At 39.4% G+C, this 16,191-nt stretch overlaps 1 protein-coding gene across 2 annotated transcripts in view; it reads left to right on the top strand.

The window, feature by feature from the left end:
• The first annotated feature begins 200 nt into the window (after positions 1–200).
• The window catches only part of LOC122199853 (prolylcarboxypeptidase), a 77,400-nt gene continuing 61,409 nt past the window's right edge, over positions 201–16,191 (top strand). Inside the window, exons 1-2 of one of the 2 annotated variants that reach the window (XM_042905215.1) lie at positions 201–497; positions 968–1,155. In XM_042905215.1, coding sequence (XP_042761149.1) covers positions 982–1,155 — 174 coding nt within the window. In that variant the 5' untranslated portion in view covers positions 201–497; positions 968–981. Of the gene's footprint in view, positions 498–596; positions 698–967; positions 1,156–16,191 lie in introns of those variants that run through there. The other variant, XM_042905214.1, reaches the window with a different exon arrangement.

Below are 16,191 nucleotides of genomic sequence, written 5' to 3' on the forward strand. Positions count from 1 at the left end.
TCTATAAAGCTGGTTTGGGGGGTAGCATAGGAATCTCGGGAAAGGGTGGTAGCGCCTCTCCAATCGGGGTTCAGCAGGGTGACTGGAAGGAGGAGTGGTAGCTGGGCGAAAGGGGTTGGCGGCGCGGTGAAGACGGAAGGGAGGCTACCCGGGGCCGGGAGAAGAAAGGGGGGCGTATCCTGGGAGAAGGGCCCAGGACCAAGCGGGATTCGGGGGCTACCTGGGCGACTCCCGTTATGGGATGAGTTATGTAGGCAACATAGAAGTTTGGGGTGATTCATGAACAGAGAGTACCACAGGAGGTGGTTGGCTAACATACTGGAAGTGGGTGCAAGGAGCCAAGACCGAGTGGTCTGCGAAGCTGTGCTCCATTGCCTCCTGAGTCACCTAGTGCAAGTCCCCACACTTCTCGGAGTTTCAGTTTCTTCATCTGTAAATGGGAGTAGTAATCATACAGGACACACAAGATTGCTGCGCTGCTTGAGTTAAATGAGTTGGTATGTGTGCCATTATGCCTAGCGATAATAGTGACATGTAAAGAACGCTCAATAAATTGTCATGGTAGCTATTATTATTACCATTATATGGGGTTTGCTGAGGGCAAGGGGTGTGGCAGTGGGATTGAGGCAGACAGGGCATGGCAGGGAAAGGTAGGCTTGGGGAGCGCTCAAGGAAAGGATGGGATTCCGGCAGTCAGGTAGGAGGGGTCCTGAGATGGTAAGGGCAGACTTGGAGTGTGATCGCAATTAAGGTGGACTCTATAGAGAGAGACTGCACGGGAGGAAAATAGAAAAGTTGCGGCGCCTTCTGGGACGCGGGCGGTGTGGTTTGGGTTACCAGGTTTGGGCTGTGTTGCTGTAGGGCAGAGTGGCTTTGGGTTTCACGGGGGAGGAGCCCATCTGCGGTGGGTGGAGCTTAGGACTCTAGCTCCCCGCATTTGCTGGTCTCGCTCCCACTCACTCTGCAGCTTCCACCCTGGCCATGGGGCGCCACACTGTCCTGCTCCTGCTCCTGCTCCTGGCTTTCCTGACACTTCGGGAGGGCATCTCCGTACCGCTGGCCCTGAGGGCCCTCAGCAATCTGCACAGGTCAGCCAGCTTCACATCCCGCCCCGCTGTACCCACGAAGTACACGGTTCACTACCTCCAACAGAAGGTAAGGCGAGGCGGGGCGGGCGTGGGAGAAGACTGGGGCTTCCCAGTCCCCCTGGGGCTTCCCAGGTCACCGGGCCTAACCCACCCCAGCTGAGGCACCGGAGCCCACCCGGAGTTTCAGACCCCTGGTGCCTAGGACTTGTCTAATCTTGGGCTCACAGTTTCCAGAGGGTGGCACCAAGCCCCAGTTCTTTTTAAAATCTCTTCTCCCATTACCAGTACTTTAATATCAGCTCTGGCTCCACACTCTCTTCCGTAATTTGACTTCCCATCAAATTAAAATTATTTAATGCCAACTCTGGCTCCTACTGGTAGTGACAACCATCCTTTGTCCCAAAGCCGCCGTTAAGTACACACTTCCAATATCTTATTAGATAATATTTAGTATTCAGCCTAAAACACCAGTCTGTCATCTCATGCTCAGCTCAAAGTTGATTTTGTAGCCCTTTTGTTGAGACTTGTTAACCTTTCCTAGGTGGCACAGTCCTTTAAGTATCTGACTCTTGATTTCAGCTCAGGTCATGACCTCAGGTTTGAGATGGAGCCCCACATCGGGCACTGTGCTGACAGCGTGAGCCTGCTTGGGATTCTCTGTTTCATTCTTTCTCTTTCTGCTCCTCCCCCACTCTCAAAATAAATAAACTTAAAAAAAAAAAGGTTTTTAACTTTTCCTATTTTCCATAAGACTGAACATTTATGTAACCCATACTTGTAAAGGAAGTTGTAGAGGTATGTCAGGATTTGACGGTCAGCATGGGGCTGGGGGTTAGCATTTATATGGTTCTGAAGATTGAGTTTAAAGTAGGCTTGATGCCTTTGTGTTGGCTGAAGCATGAGGCACTCTACAAGTCTGGATGGAAAAGTACATCCTGTGTGAAATGACAGAATCCCTTACAATTCTGTATTTCTGGGGGCCTGTGTAAAGGTAGGCAAAGATTTGGGAAAGTTTTAGATTAGAAAGAATGCAAGAGTCTGAGGTTTGGCTTTTGGAGTAGCATAGATCAGCGTTCCACTCTGCTAGCTCCGTGACCTTGGGAAGGGTACAGTACTTCTCTGAACCCAGTTTCTTGATCTGGGGCTTTGGTGATGGTTGAATGAAAACAGATAACATGTCCCTAGCAGAATATCTGACCATGAGTAGACACTTATTAAAGTTCGGTTTATTGACCTATGTGAATTTTAATAGGAATTTGGGATAGAGGGGGTGCATGAATTTGTAACTGATAAGAAATGATTTTTAACCCGGAAATTTACATTAGAGTTTCTGAGGAAGAGAAAGCATTTTAATTTCAGCAACGACACCAGGAAACGGGCCTTTTTCTCAAGCAGCTCACTTAAATTCACTCTCTAGGCTATGACTTCCTCATTTACAAATTGAGCGGTTTGAACAAGGAATGACATGTTACACACTGTACTGAGGAAAATTTAGGGCTCTTTGGGAAGCTATCTCAGAGAGGTGGTAAGTGAAGGCCCAAGTGAGAGTGCTCCAGTAACCTCTCTCTCCCTGAACTCTTTGAGCCTGAACTTTATGCTTTGGTGTGTTTTATATATTTGTATTTTGTATACGACTATTTGCAAAGTTTCATTGGTAAGGTAAAATTGAAGGGAAACTATTGGAATGAGGGTGTCTGAAATCTCTTTAAAAATGATGAAAAAGAGAACTAGCAGCTGAAAAGGAACAAAAGGTGGGAGAGACCAAATGATCTGTGAGCACTTAATTTATATTCCTTCATTATAGATTACTTTTTTGACCACTTTACTGTTTAGAAACATAATTTAAGATCAGTTCTTTTTCCATTCTTGGTGGCTTGCAAAATCTGTTTGGCTTTACTCAGCTACCTTTGCCCTCTGGCTTAGCTTATATTTTAGGACACAGATCCCACGTATTTATTTATTACTATAATAATAATATCCATTACATCAGTTCCAATTGAATTTTATTTCATTTTTTGGAGAAAACTTCCACATATGTATTTATTGCATAATAATAGTTATAGTAGTTACCAATTCTGGACTGTAGGTTTTTAGTTGGGACTTACCATGTCTGTATAAACTCAACTTGATTTTTTTTTTTTTAGTTAGAGCATGTGAAATATTTTTATGCCTTTTATTTTTTTCTTTTTTCAAGTTTTTATTTAAATTCCAGATGGTTAACATACAGAGTAATTTTAGTTTCAGTGTGCTTTTATGCCTTTTAAAAATAAATGTTATTATTATAACTGTAAGCCTCAGTTTTTATTCAAGGCTTAATTTTTATAAAACCTTGTAATGATTTTCTTTATCTGTAGTTATATCTGTCCAGTTGACAAAGCTATTCCCAGCTATCCTTATATGAACATAAGCTCCATTTATGGTCTGGGTAAAAATGCCTTAGGGGAGGCCTTTTCCTCTCCTTTGCCCCCCAACACACACATATACTTTTAGCAACATAGAATGTAGACTCAATTGAATTTTACAGTGGTTAAAAATTCTATCTGGCATACCATGTCTCTTCTCCTAAAGTTAAACTCATACCTGTATCCCAACTGAAATGTCCCCTCTTCTGTGAAGTGTTCTTGACTTTAGGGCAACTTAGTTGATCTTTTTTTGCTCTGCAGACTTACTATTTTGGTGTGTCCCCCATACCTAGATAGCACACTCTAGTACCCAGAGTACCCATAAAAATTATAAAGTACAAAATACATATTTGTGGAGGGAGTGAATGAATGACTATCCAAAAAAGCCTAAACAAGGCAAAGTCTGTCATCATTTAATTGACACAAATCACTTAGTTTTATTTTCATCTTTTACTTCTATTCTTTACTAATTATTTTTTCTCTTCTTTCAGAGTCTTCAAATGTTGTTGATTTAGTAGGAATATTTGATTTCTTTTATCCGAAGTAACTGAATCGGGAGACCACAGAAAGGATAGTACCTCACTTGGTCACATCCAGGCTTTGGGCACATGTGTGATGCCAGTGTTGTAAGGGACTCCTTGGAATCCATGGCTTGTGGTTACAATGTTTCCCTACCTCTCATTGCTCTTCACCTCTCACCCAAGCCTGTCACAGTAGAATTTGAGTACTGAGAGCATTTTACTATGTGATGTACTGGGAAAAGGGAATGGGTCCTTTGAGGCTCTCATTTTCCTCAGTGGTGACTTAGGAAACAGTATTCATTGTATTAATCAGACTTCTGTACAGAAACAGAACCAATAGAATGTGTCTGTGTGTGTCTGTGTGTCTCTCTTTTCACAGAGATTGATTTATTTTAAGGAATTAGCTCATGTGATTATGGAGGCCTGGTAAGTTCAAAATCTACAGGGGAGGCTGGCAGGCTGGACACCCAGAGAAGAGTTGCAATTTGAGACCAAAGAGAGCCTACTTGTATAATTCCTTCTTGCTCAGGAGAGGTCAGTCTTTTTTTTTTTTTTTTTTTTTTTTTTTTTGCTATTCAGGCCCTCACCTGGTTGGATGAGGTCCACCGACATTATGGAGGGTAAATCTGCTTTATTCAAAGTCCAGTGATTTAAATGTTAATCCTGTCCAAAAATATACCATCATAGAAACATCCAGAATGTTTGACCAAATATCTGGACCCTATAGCCCAGCCAAGTTGACATGTAAAATTAACCATCACTTCTACCAAGGTTGTTTTGAGGGCCAAATATGGTAACCCATGAAAGCGCATGCACAGTGCCTAGAACATGGTAGGAACTTAAGGAAAGTAATAGAGTAGTGCTGGTTTCTTCCCCACTCTGTCCTAAAACCACACTCCCATAGTGTTATCATTTCAGAGTGATCCAAATGCATGACCATTGTGGTAATGTCTCTTCTAGAAATTTAGTGGTCAGTCATCTATATTCAACTATTCCTATTTACTGACCAGTGTTTATGTTAGAATTCTGCACCTTCATGCAGCATTAAGCTCATGGCCACTGACTTCTGCAAGGCCTTCACACAGCTCCTTCCTTGCCTGCTGTGAGGTAATCCCATCAGTGGGCTGAACTATTTTTATTTGTGTTACAGCTTTACTTTCAGTTCCTACTCCAGGTTTTCCTTTCCCACTCATGTCACGGTGGCCCTAATGTCTAGTAAAATATTGCTCTTTTCCTCCTTTTTAGTTTTTGCCCTCTTCTCTTCTTATTATTAATTGGTTCATCTGTTGATGGTTTTCCCCTTATGGCCTGGAGCACATGTCACAAATATTATATGAACTGATTTCTGTTTTTAATCATGGAATCAATGCCAGAAGGGGTCTTAAAGATCATGTCGTCCATCCCTTAGATATGATGAAGTAACCTTGATCTAAATTATGGAGAGTCAGGAACTTGATAGAGATCGAATACCATACAAGTTTGAGAACAAATTCTGTTTCTCTGAGCATCTATTTTTATAATCAGCAAGATGGGGATAATTATATTATTCATCTCACAGATTTGTTGTGAAATGAGCTAGTATGTGTAAAGGGCTTAAATAGCACAGTTTATATCACTTCACTCAATAAATGGTAAATATTTTTATTTTATCTTGTGGTTTCTTAATGCATGTGGCTTTAATCTACCCCCTCTCCACACAGAATATTTAAATCATCACTTAGCATACCTAAAATAGTTATTTTGTAAAATATGAAAATCTGTATGAACTTTTCAGTTACACAATAGTAATATATGCCTTTTTATCCGTGGGATATAATTTAATACACTTAGAAATAAGGCAAAGAAATTAACTCTTTCCTTGTTTGAAACAATTTTCTTTTACGTAAGACTGATACATAACAGAAAGCATATAAGCTATTTCTATTATTTTTTTCCTGTTCTATTTTGTGTTTTGGTAAATTGTGGAGGGGATAATATGACAGTGAATGCATTATTTTAGGTTTTTCAAGTATCTTCTCTTTTTGATACTAATACTAAATCTAACACTATCTTTCTAATAGCTCTCAATGTTTTACTAGTTAATGCTAAAATGTAATTTCAGTAAAAATTAATTTTAAGGTTTTGCTCTGTCATATTTATGTCCCTCTGCAGCATATTACAAGGACTTTAAGTACTTAAACATTTTCAAAGTTTGGGTTCTAGTATCAACCAGACTTGTTACTAACTCATATAATGACCTGGGACAAGTTGCTTACCTCTAGATCTCAGTGTAAGGTCTCTTATGTAAGATAAGAGGATTCCATATGCAATCTGTGATACATTTGTAATTCTGTTCACTGAGTGCCTCCTGTCTGTATGGCCCTATATCAGGATCAGTGGGGATTTGAATACAAGTTGTGTTTTTTACCCTTGCCGTTAATTGCATTTGGCACAGCAGACATAAACAATTTTTCCATCTGAACTTTGAATTAGACACAGACTCATATAAAGGGTTTTTTTAAATTAAAATTACTTAGCTCTATGGGGCACCTGGGTGGCTCAGTCGGTTGAGCGTCTTGACTTCAGCTCAGGTCATGATCTCGCTGTCTGTGAATTTGGGCCCCACATCAGGCTCTGTGCCGACAGCTCAGAGCCTGGAGCCTGTTTTAGATTCTGTGTCTCCCTCTCTCTCTGGCCCTCCCCCACTCACTCTCTGTCTCTGAAAAATGAACAAACCTTAAAAAAAATTTTTTTTTTAATTACTTAGCTCTACAGTATTTATAACATAGAACACTATATTTATGATTTTGAAGTTTGCTTGGTTATGGGTGGATTGGAGAAGAAAGAAGAATCATAGGGAAGAAGAATACTTTGATGATATGTCTTATTTGTCTTCATATTCCTAGTGCATTGCACAGTGCCATCTACATAATAGTTCTTTTTTTTTTAATGTTTATTTGTTTATTTGTTTTTTGGGGGAGGGCAACAGCAGGGGGAAGTAGAGAGAGAATCCCAAGCAGGCTCCATGCTATCACCATGGATCCCAATGTGGGGCTTGAACCCACAAGTCATGAGATCATGACCTGAGTCGAAATCAAGAGTTGGATGCTTAACTGATGAGCCACCCAGGTGTGCCTACATAATAGTTCTTAATAAAGATTTTCTTTGAATGGAAAAAATTGGCTAAAAATTAAAATGAATAAGGAGTAAGAGGAGGGAGAATAAAATGAAATGTGCAGTATATAAATGTCTAATGCACTGATAATACTAGTAATCTGCTACTGTTGATTGAAAACTTTATATGCCCTTGGTTTTTTGTTTTTGATTTTTTAAAGTTTATTTATTTATTTTGAGAGAGAAAGAGAGAGTGTAAGCAGGGGAGGGGCAGAAAGAGAGGGAGAGAGAATCCCAAGCAGGGTCCACACTGTCAACACAGAACCCAATATGGGGCTCTAACTCATGAACTGTGAGATCATGACTTAAGCAGAAATCATGAGTTGGACACTCAACCAACTGAGACACCCAGGTGCCCCTTATATGCCCTAGGTTTTGAGTACTTAATAGACATTCATTTATTTAATTTCTATAGCAGTCCTATGAGGTAGATGCTATTATTATTCCACTTTATAGGTGAGAGAATGATCATACAGAAATGTTGAGTTACATGTTCAAGATGCACTGTCCCATTTTGTCTTTCTGAAAATAAACTCTAACGAGTTTCTAGTTCTAAAATAAATGTTATAACCTTGCTTGTTATACTAGTTGGGATAGGATAGGTTATGCTGCTGTAGCAGAACCCCAAAAATTTAGTGACTTAACCCCCCGAAAATTTATTACTCAAATTGTATTTCCATTGGGGTGAGCAGAGGGTTCCCTTATCACATTCACTTCAAGACTAAAGGACTTACGGAAGCTTCCTCTCAACATATACTTTCATGATCACCATAGCAGTGGAAAAAGAACATGAAATGATAATAAATGTTCCAGTCTGGAAATGGCACATTCATTTCATAATTCATTGGCCCAAACAGACTACATTGCTGCATCTGAGGACAGGGTGGGGAGACAAAAAATACTGATTCTGGAGTGCCTAGAAGGAGAAACAGCACTAATGACTACCATACTCATTCAGTCTCTTACCCACCCACCCATCCACCTACTCACTGTTCATCTAATTCCTTTTATATGTCAGGCACTGGACTAGGTCCCAGGAAGGCAGAGATGATTATATCCTGGAAGACCTCACATACTTGTTGGCCACTGCAGTCATACATACTTAAGCTTGTATCTGAAAAATATGGAAAAGGACTAATATATTTGTAATGTAGATTACTTCAAAAAGTCCCTGAAGTAAGGCTGGTCTACTTAATATTTTCTTGCTCAACTTACCCTTATCATGATAGTTCACTGACCTGATGTATATATACATTGGAGCATGTGGTAAATAAAGGAATTTATTTATTCATACTGTCATTCAGTAATTGAAAAAGATTGTTTTGGCTGTTTTTTTCATAATAAAGGAAACAAAATTGACATAGAGATTTATGTAAAAAATCTGATGTATGCTTTGTAAGTGTTCATCAAAGGGACAATTTTGCATTGACAGTGTGTATGTGATTGGGATGTTTATAAAATTTGTTTTTTTTTAATATTTTTTATTATGATTCACAATTTAAGAAGAGTCATAGTTGTTTATGAGCGGTGAATGAATAAACATTTATTGATTGTCTTATCTGGGCCAGGTATTATTATAAACTCTTTTATATCCTACTTTTAATTATTACAATCACTTTTAAAAATAAATACTTTTTTAAAGTTATTTATTTATTTTGAGAGAGAGAGAAAGAGAGAACATGCAGAGGAGGGGCAGAGAGATGGGGGGAGAGAATCCCAAGCTGGCTCTGCTAACAGCACAGTCGGACTCAGTCTCATGAACCATGAGATCATTCAATCTTTACAACAACCCTGTGAGGTAGATATCATGCTCAATTTTAGAGGTGAAACTAAGAAGGTTCAGAAAAATCAAAAGAAGAAATATTCAAAATATCCCACTTGTCAATTTGCTGGTTTCTCAATCCCAAATTGTAAATGATTTATTATATATCCATAAAAGGGAATATTATTGTCTCTTGAAAATGGTGGCCTTGAAGTATATCTGGTAGTGTGGGGAGATGTTCATCAATTAATGATAAGTGAAAAAAGCAAAATAGAAAACTTGAATGTACAATGTGTTTCCAAATTCATTTACTCAATTTTTGTTAAGTTCCTACTTTTTGCAAGGCTCTTCTAGGCACTGGGGGAAGAGCATTCAAGGCGTAGAAAAGAGTAAGTACAAAAACCCTAAGGTAGGTGTGTGCCTGGTGGGAACAACTATAAGGAGGCCAGTATGGCTGGAAAGATGTACCCAAGGAGAGAATAGTAGGGGATGAAGATAGTGAAGAGGAAAGAGAACATAAATACTTCACTAGCAGAGAAGGAAAGTAAATGGACTAGGAAAATGCAGTGTGATGCAGGCAGCTTTGAAGCCTCATACATATTAGACCATTTGACAGGCTGTGTGTTTCTCTAGCTACATTTACTTTCTTGGGTATGAGTGAGAAGTTGGTGGAAAGTTCTTTTTAGCCAGGATTATCCTTTTGCCAAATCAATAAAAGAAAGTCAGAGAGAGACATGGGGACTGAGGGGCATATGCAAGGGAGTAATTTACTCATTGACCATGAAATTTAAGCCAAGTCAGAAAGGGAGTGAGGATGGGGTGAGGGACAGTAAAAGGTAGATTATATGAGGTTGAAGGCCCTCCTTGCTTCCTGCAGTGCTCCCTCTACTGTAGTCCCTATGGGTCACATTAATCACATCTCCTCCCATCAAGCCCCTTTTCTGCTCAGAGCCTGCAATGATTCCTTATTGTTTGCTTTATTTAGAATAAAATCCTGTAGCATTCAAGGCCTTCCACCTTGTGACCCCAACCCACCTTTCCAGTGTGTTAATCTATTCTTCACACACGCTCATTCTTTTCCTGTTTCCTTGCTTTAGCCCATATTGTTCCTTTGGCCTGGAGTACCTTTCCCAATGCTGTCCCTGCTTTACCAATCCCGTTCATTTTTTAAGCCCCATCTCAGATACTGTCTGCTTCCTCCATGAGACATTTCTTAATATCCTGGAAAGTGTGTGAAAGTCAAATCTTTGTTTGTACTTCTCTCATGGCATGTGTCTTATTCTAGCCTTGCTTTAAAATCTTTTGTACCCTTGTCTTACTCCGTTTTTAAAGCAGAAACTCTGTCTTGTATCCATAGTCCTCTATAGAATGCTGCCCATAGTTTTACATAGTTTTTATAGTTTTATAGAGTATCATTTTTACAAATGCTTGTTGAATCTGTATCTTTCTCCCTCTCCCTTTTCCTGCTTCTCTACCTATTGAGGTAAGGGAGGGGTGTGTGTGTGTGTGTGTGTGTGCAGGGAGGGAAACAGTATAGAAACTTGATTCTCAACTGTCTAAATCCTTTTGGGAAACATTATAGAATGCCAGGCAAATAAAAACAGGCCCACTTCTTCACATTCTCTTATTTTCATGATCTGGAAGCTGTAGCTAGTTATCTGTACTGACCCTTCTCATATATGTACAGAGAAAGAATAGTGGGAGGGAGTGCAGCAATTTCTGTTTGCTCTTTCCGTTGTGTATGGGTGAGGGCCAGGGAAAGGGTAAAGGATGAAGACATTAGGAAAAATGTCCCCCTAAAGCCTACTTTTGTGGCAATTCTATACTGCCCATATTTATTAGAGAGCTAAGGTAAAAGGCAGTACTTTTTATGATTTGGGTTTGCATTTGCAAAAAGAAGCCAGTTAGCTATGTGTATTTGTAAATCCATACTTTCTATTACATATGTGTCAGTTCTAGGTTGCCACTCAGTGCTGTACCTGAAGAGGATCAGCTGTTGTGTCTCTGTCAAGCTCACAATGTTCTCTTTCCTGTTGCTCCTGTTGTGGGGTCTGCCCACATGGGTTAGGAAAAGGCAGATTTATTAAAGTACAGTTTCCTTAGAAGCTTTCCCTGAGCAGCTCTTCAAGTTGGTTGTATGATACAGGGAAATATCATTCTGTTATAGCAGACAGGATATCTAACATTTATATAGTAAAACAGCACAGTTGTATGTTCACTCAGAAACATTTACTGGCTCTTCCTATGTGCCACACGTTGTGTTAATAAATGGGGATAAGTGGAAAGCAAAGACATACCTCATGAAGTTTACAGTTTAGTGGGAAAAAACACAATAACAAGTAATTGCAAGTGGGACAACACATGCTTTAAGGAAGTAATTTGCTGTGGGATCTACGATGGAGTCCTGAGTCCTGAGTCTTGGGTATTAGAGAAACCTATAGGCAGCTATAGTATCAAAGCAGAGACTGGGAAGCTGAGCAGGAGTTAGCCAGGAGAAGGGAGATGATTGAGATTTCTGTCCAGGTAGAGGGTGTATCATGTATAAGATCCTAAGATAGAAAAGAGCAGTCTATGTTGGAGGAACTGAAAGTTCAATAAGACTGGGAGAGGCAAGAAGTTGGCCCTCAACAGTGTGAGGTCAGTATTGTCACATTTCCATTTGCACATGCATGGTATGGGTATTCCTTCTCTGAATCTGTCATTGACTTTAAGAATATAACTTGACGTTGAAGTGGTAAGGGGCAAAGCACTGCTCTGCTGACCAGAGCAAATGCATTCACCTTGTGACAGATACTGCATAAGTGTTCTTTTGTTGTTGTTGTTGTTGTTGTTATTTATTTATTTATTTATTTATTTATTTATTTATTTATTATATGAAATTTATTGTCAAATTAGTTTCCATACAACACCCAGTGCTCATCCCAAAAGAAACATAAGTGTTCTTAATATATTTATCTTCCACCTTGCAAGGAGGTACTACCTTTCTTTTTATAGAGAAATAAAGGGCTCAGAGGTAAAGTAATATGTCTGTGATCACATAGCTAATAAGTGGTAGTACCAGGATTTAAACTGAGCTCTGTTGAAATCAGAGCTCTTGATCGATGTTGCTTCTGTACTAACTGTATTTCTGGAATAGACAGAAGTTTGTGTAACTCATGGCCTTAATTAGAGATAGTGTGGAAGTCACATTAAAAAAAATTTTTTTAATGTTTATTTATTTTTGAGAGAGACAGTGTGAGTGCGGGAGGGGCAGAGAGAGAGAGGGAGACAGAGGATCTGAAGCAGGCTCTGAGCTCACAGCACAGAGATCATGACCTGAGCGGATATGATAACTAACTGAGCCACCCAGGTGCCCTGGCAGTCACATTTGTTAAGGAAATCTAGATTAAACAGTAATAAAGTAGAATAAAAGGAATCTTAATTCTCTAGCACTAGGTTGGTTAATTTTGGAGAGAAAAAAAATCATAATGGAGGTTTTAATAATACAGAACTTTCTTCTGACTTGACTTTTGTGTTACAGAAAGAATACTTTTACATGAATGGGCTTTAAATAAATGAACCATGTTAACAGGAGAAGGGAAGTATGAAACCTTCTAAGATATAGACTGTGAGGTATTTGTGGGTGGCTCTATACATTCTAGACTAAAGGATGTTAAGAGACCTCCACTGATGATCCCAAAAAAGGTACTATCCAAGGAAATAAAGGAGGAGACTAAAGTGGTAGGTCAGGAGTGAGGTCACTGCTTTAGAAATTGTCCCTATAAATTTGGTGCTCAGTACAGTTTATCCTAATTCCGTTAAGGAAGCCTCCTTTTTAAGCTTTCCCAACAGTCTGTGTACAAAATTGGCCTTGGAGTATGTTGAAGTTCACATAAATGTTCCTCCTCTATGCTGCATGGACTGGTCACTGCTATATATTCATCTTCTACTCCACTTGAATGTTCCTCTCTTTTCCAGTAACTCAAAGGAACAGAGATCACCCTTTGGCACTTGGTTTTCGAAAGTCTTCCTTGATTAGAAAGTCAAATCCAGGGGTGCCTGGGTTGATTGAGCATCTGACTCTTGATTTCGTCTGGGGTCATTTCATCCCAGGGTTGTGGGATTGAATCCCGCTTTGGGCTCTATGCTGAGCTTAGAGCCTGCTTGGAGTTCTCTTTCTGTCTCTCTCTGTCTCCCTCTCACTTTGCCCCTCTCCTCTGCTGTGCTTTCTCTCTCTTAAATAAAAGAGGGCACCTGGGTAGCTCAGTCGTTTGAGTGTCCGACTCTGGCTTAGGTCGTGATCTCATGGTTCGTGGGTTCAAGCCCTGCTTCGGACTCTGTGCCGACAGTTCAGAGCCTAGAGCCTGCTTTGGATTCTGTGTCCCCCCTCTCTCTCTGCCCTTCCCCTGCTCATGCTTTGTCTCTTCCTGTCTCTCAAAAGTGAATAAAGATTAAAAAATTTTAAGGGGGAGGGGTAAAAAAAATAATAAAAGAAATGAAAAAAAAAAAAAGTTCAGTTAACCAGACCTAGGTATTTTGTTTTCTATAAAAGCCTGGATGGTAGTCTCATCTTTAAACATGGTGCTTAGAACGATAGTGTTATTCTTCTGTTTAATAAAGTGTTATTATTTTAAAGGATATTAGACTGAAAATTTAAGCTAATATCTTTAACAACTTTTATGAGAAACCTGGCTGTTTGAATCATGATTGTAATTCTATTATTCTGATACCTTAGAGGAAATAAGTAGTGCTTTGAGATGTGGATTTATAATCTTCAGCATATGAGGTGATGAAAGTGATGTCACAGATTATTTTAAAATTCTTTAGAAGTGGATATTCAGTCATGTTTTATTTCTGTGATATATACTTTTCCTCAGAGCTATACAATTCATACAGTGATGAATGTGTACTAAAGGTATATTGTACTGTCACAGGACTGGATTGAAAGTCAAAAGCAGAAACATATCACATATCAGGCCACATGATATTTGGTGTGTAAGAGGCTCTTACTGTCATCAAGTCATTGCTTTTTTGCTGTCTTCAGTTCCATGATAACTGCAAGTTTTTTTCTTAATTTCACTTTGCAAGGTCATATTGTTTTAAGTGGTGAAACCAATGTTGCACTCTGTATGTTAACTAACTAGGATTTAAATAAAAATTTGAAAAGAAAAAAATACTGTTTTAAGTGAATAGTCAGAACAAATTGCTAGAGTTTTAATGTCACAATTTCTTTCTCATATGTAGTACTATTAAACACATAACATACCATTGTAGATGTTTGTGTGTGTATTTGGCAGTGGTTTCAGATTGGGGAGGTGCATGCTAATAAAATATACTCTACAAAATGTCCTAGTAATACATCAAGCTCTGACTTCATGCAGCTCCTTGCTAGGCACTCGCATGCATGCATTACCCAACTTAATCAACAGAAGACCTCTCTAAGATAGGCAGTGTTTTTTCATTTTACGTATGAGAAAACAAGCCCAAAGACATGAAGTAACTTGTTCAAATTCAAATAGCTCTAGTAGTTGGCAGAACCGGTACTCAAACCCAGATCTGTCTGCAAATTCCTTTCTCTTTCTGCAACGTCACAGGACATTCATTTATGGTTTTCTGGAGGTGGGGGTGGGGGGGGAAAACAGTTTTTGAAAGATATGCTTGGTGCTGGTCAGATTTTATTAGTGCAAAAGCAAGTGTCTGCGTGTGTGTGTGCATTTAAACCTTGCCACACACTGGTATTTTTTATTAAGTTTTCCTGGTGGTGTATGACTGCAGGTTTGGCCAGCATCATTGTGATTTAATAACCTAATTTAAACAAGGAACTACAACCCAAACAATGGCTCTGATTCAGCTCAGAAGAAAGTGAGGAAGTACTTGTTATCATTTGTCAGTGAATTCTTATTTTTATGCAGTTTGAACCATGGGTCACACTGCAGACACTATCCTTTAAGACTGTCGGAAACCTTTGTCATTTCCTGAGCACTGATGGCCTCTTCCTTCGAGGGAGCTGCTCATGTAACAATTTCAGAAAGCAGTGATGATGACTCCCTTCTCCTCTGCCTACGATGCTTCCTTTCTCTTAAACAATTAGCTTTAAATGACAATGACTGGTGAGGGTAGTGCAGACCCAAACAGGCTTTTTGTTTGCCTTTTTATATAGTGTGATTTCTAGAAAATGACCACAGTTTAAAAGAGAAGAGAATTAATATTTGCTGACCACCTCTCCATGATCTCTTCAAGGGCAGCAACCTTGGGTCTCATTCATCTGTGGATCTGGGAGGGTGCAGTACCAAGCTCTGTACATGTGGAGCTGAGCTGATAGAATGACACTGCATGTCATGTTCTCTGTTATTGAAAACGTTAATTGCAGATAAACATTAGGCAAGGTATAGAAGAGCCTATTGCTGTTACTTACATACACCCAGTGCTTTGGTTCATCTCTGAAGAATTTGAGTGTAACATGATGAAATGAATATTGGCTAAGATGCTTGGGGACTTACTCTCCAAAAAATATGGATCACGGTTTTCAAAGATTTCCAAAAGGGCTTTTTGCAGTTAAATTCCGTAACATTGCCAAACCCTTTTCTTGGTTTGAATTTATAGTCATTTATCTATAGTCTCTGTTCTCCAGATGATCTTTCTCCATTTCATACTCCAGCCAAGCATATACATACATTTACTCTTTCCTGTTGGTATTCCTCTGAAGATCTATTCTTTAAATACTTCTTTGATCTTCAAGACATCTGGCTTGTTTAGCACTTGCTTGTTCCCTTCTGTTATAAAATATTCCCCTCCAGGAAGCCCTTCTTTGTTAATTGGAAAAGGAGTGAAGTCTTCTGCTGTTTTTTTTGCTTCTGTTTCACACTCCAATTCATTCACTGCCCTTTGCTCATCTTTGCTTACACACATCTAACAAGTGCAGGCAACTCTAGTTGATTTGTGAATTCCATGTGCTTTGTTTTTATTTATTTATTTTTAATTTTTTTAATGTTTATTTTTGAGAGAGAGAGAGAGAGAGAGAGAGAGCATGCATGAGGCAGGGGGAGGGGCATAGAGAGAGAGGGAGACACAGAATCTGAAGCAGGCCCCAGGCTCTTAGCTGTCAGCACAGAGCTCAATGCGGGGCTTGAACTCACAAACCACGAGATCATGACCTGAGCTGAAGTCGGATGCTCAACCCACTGAGTCACCGATGCGCCCCAATGTGCTTTATTTTTTTTCATTTATTTTATTCATTTTAATTTTTTTTAATGTTTATTCATTTTTGAGAGACACAGTGTGAGCAG

The sequence above is a fragment of the Panthera leo genome, chromosome D1, assembly GCF_018350215.1.
Source record: "Panthera leo isolate Ple1 chromosome D1, P.leo_Ple1_pat1.1, whole genome shotgun sequence".
NCBI classification, from domain to species: domain Eukaryota; kingdom Metazoa; phylum Chordata; class Mammalia; order Carnivora; family Felidae; genus Panthera; species Panthera leo.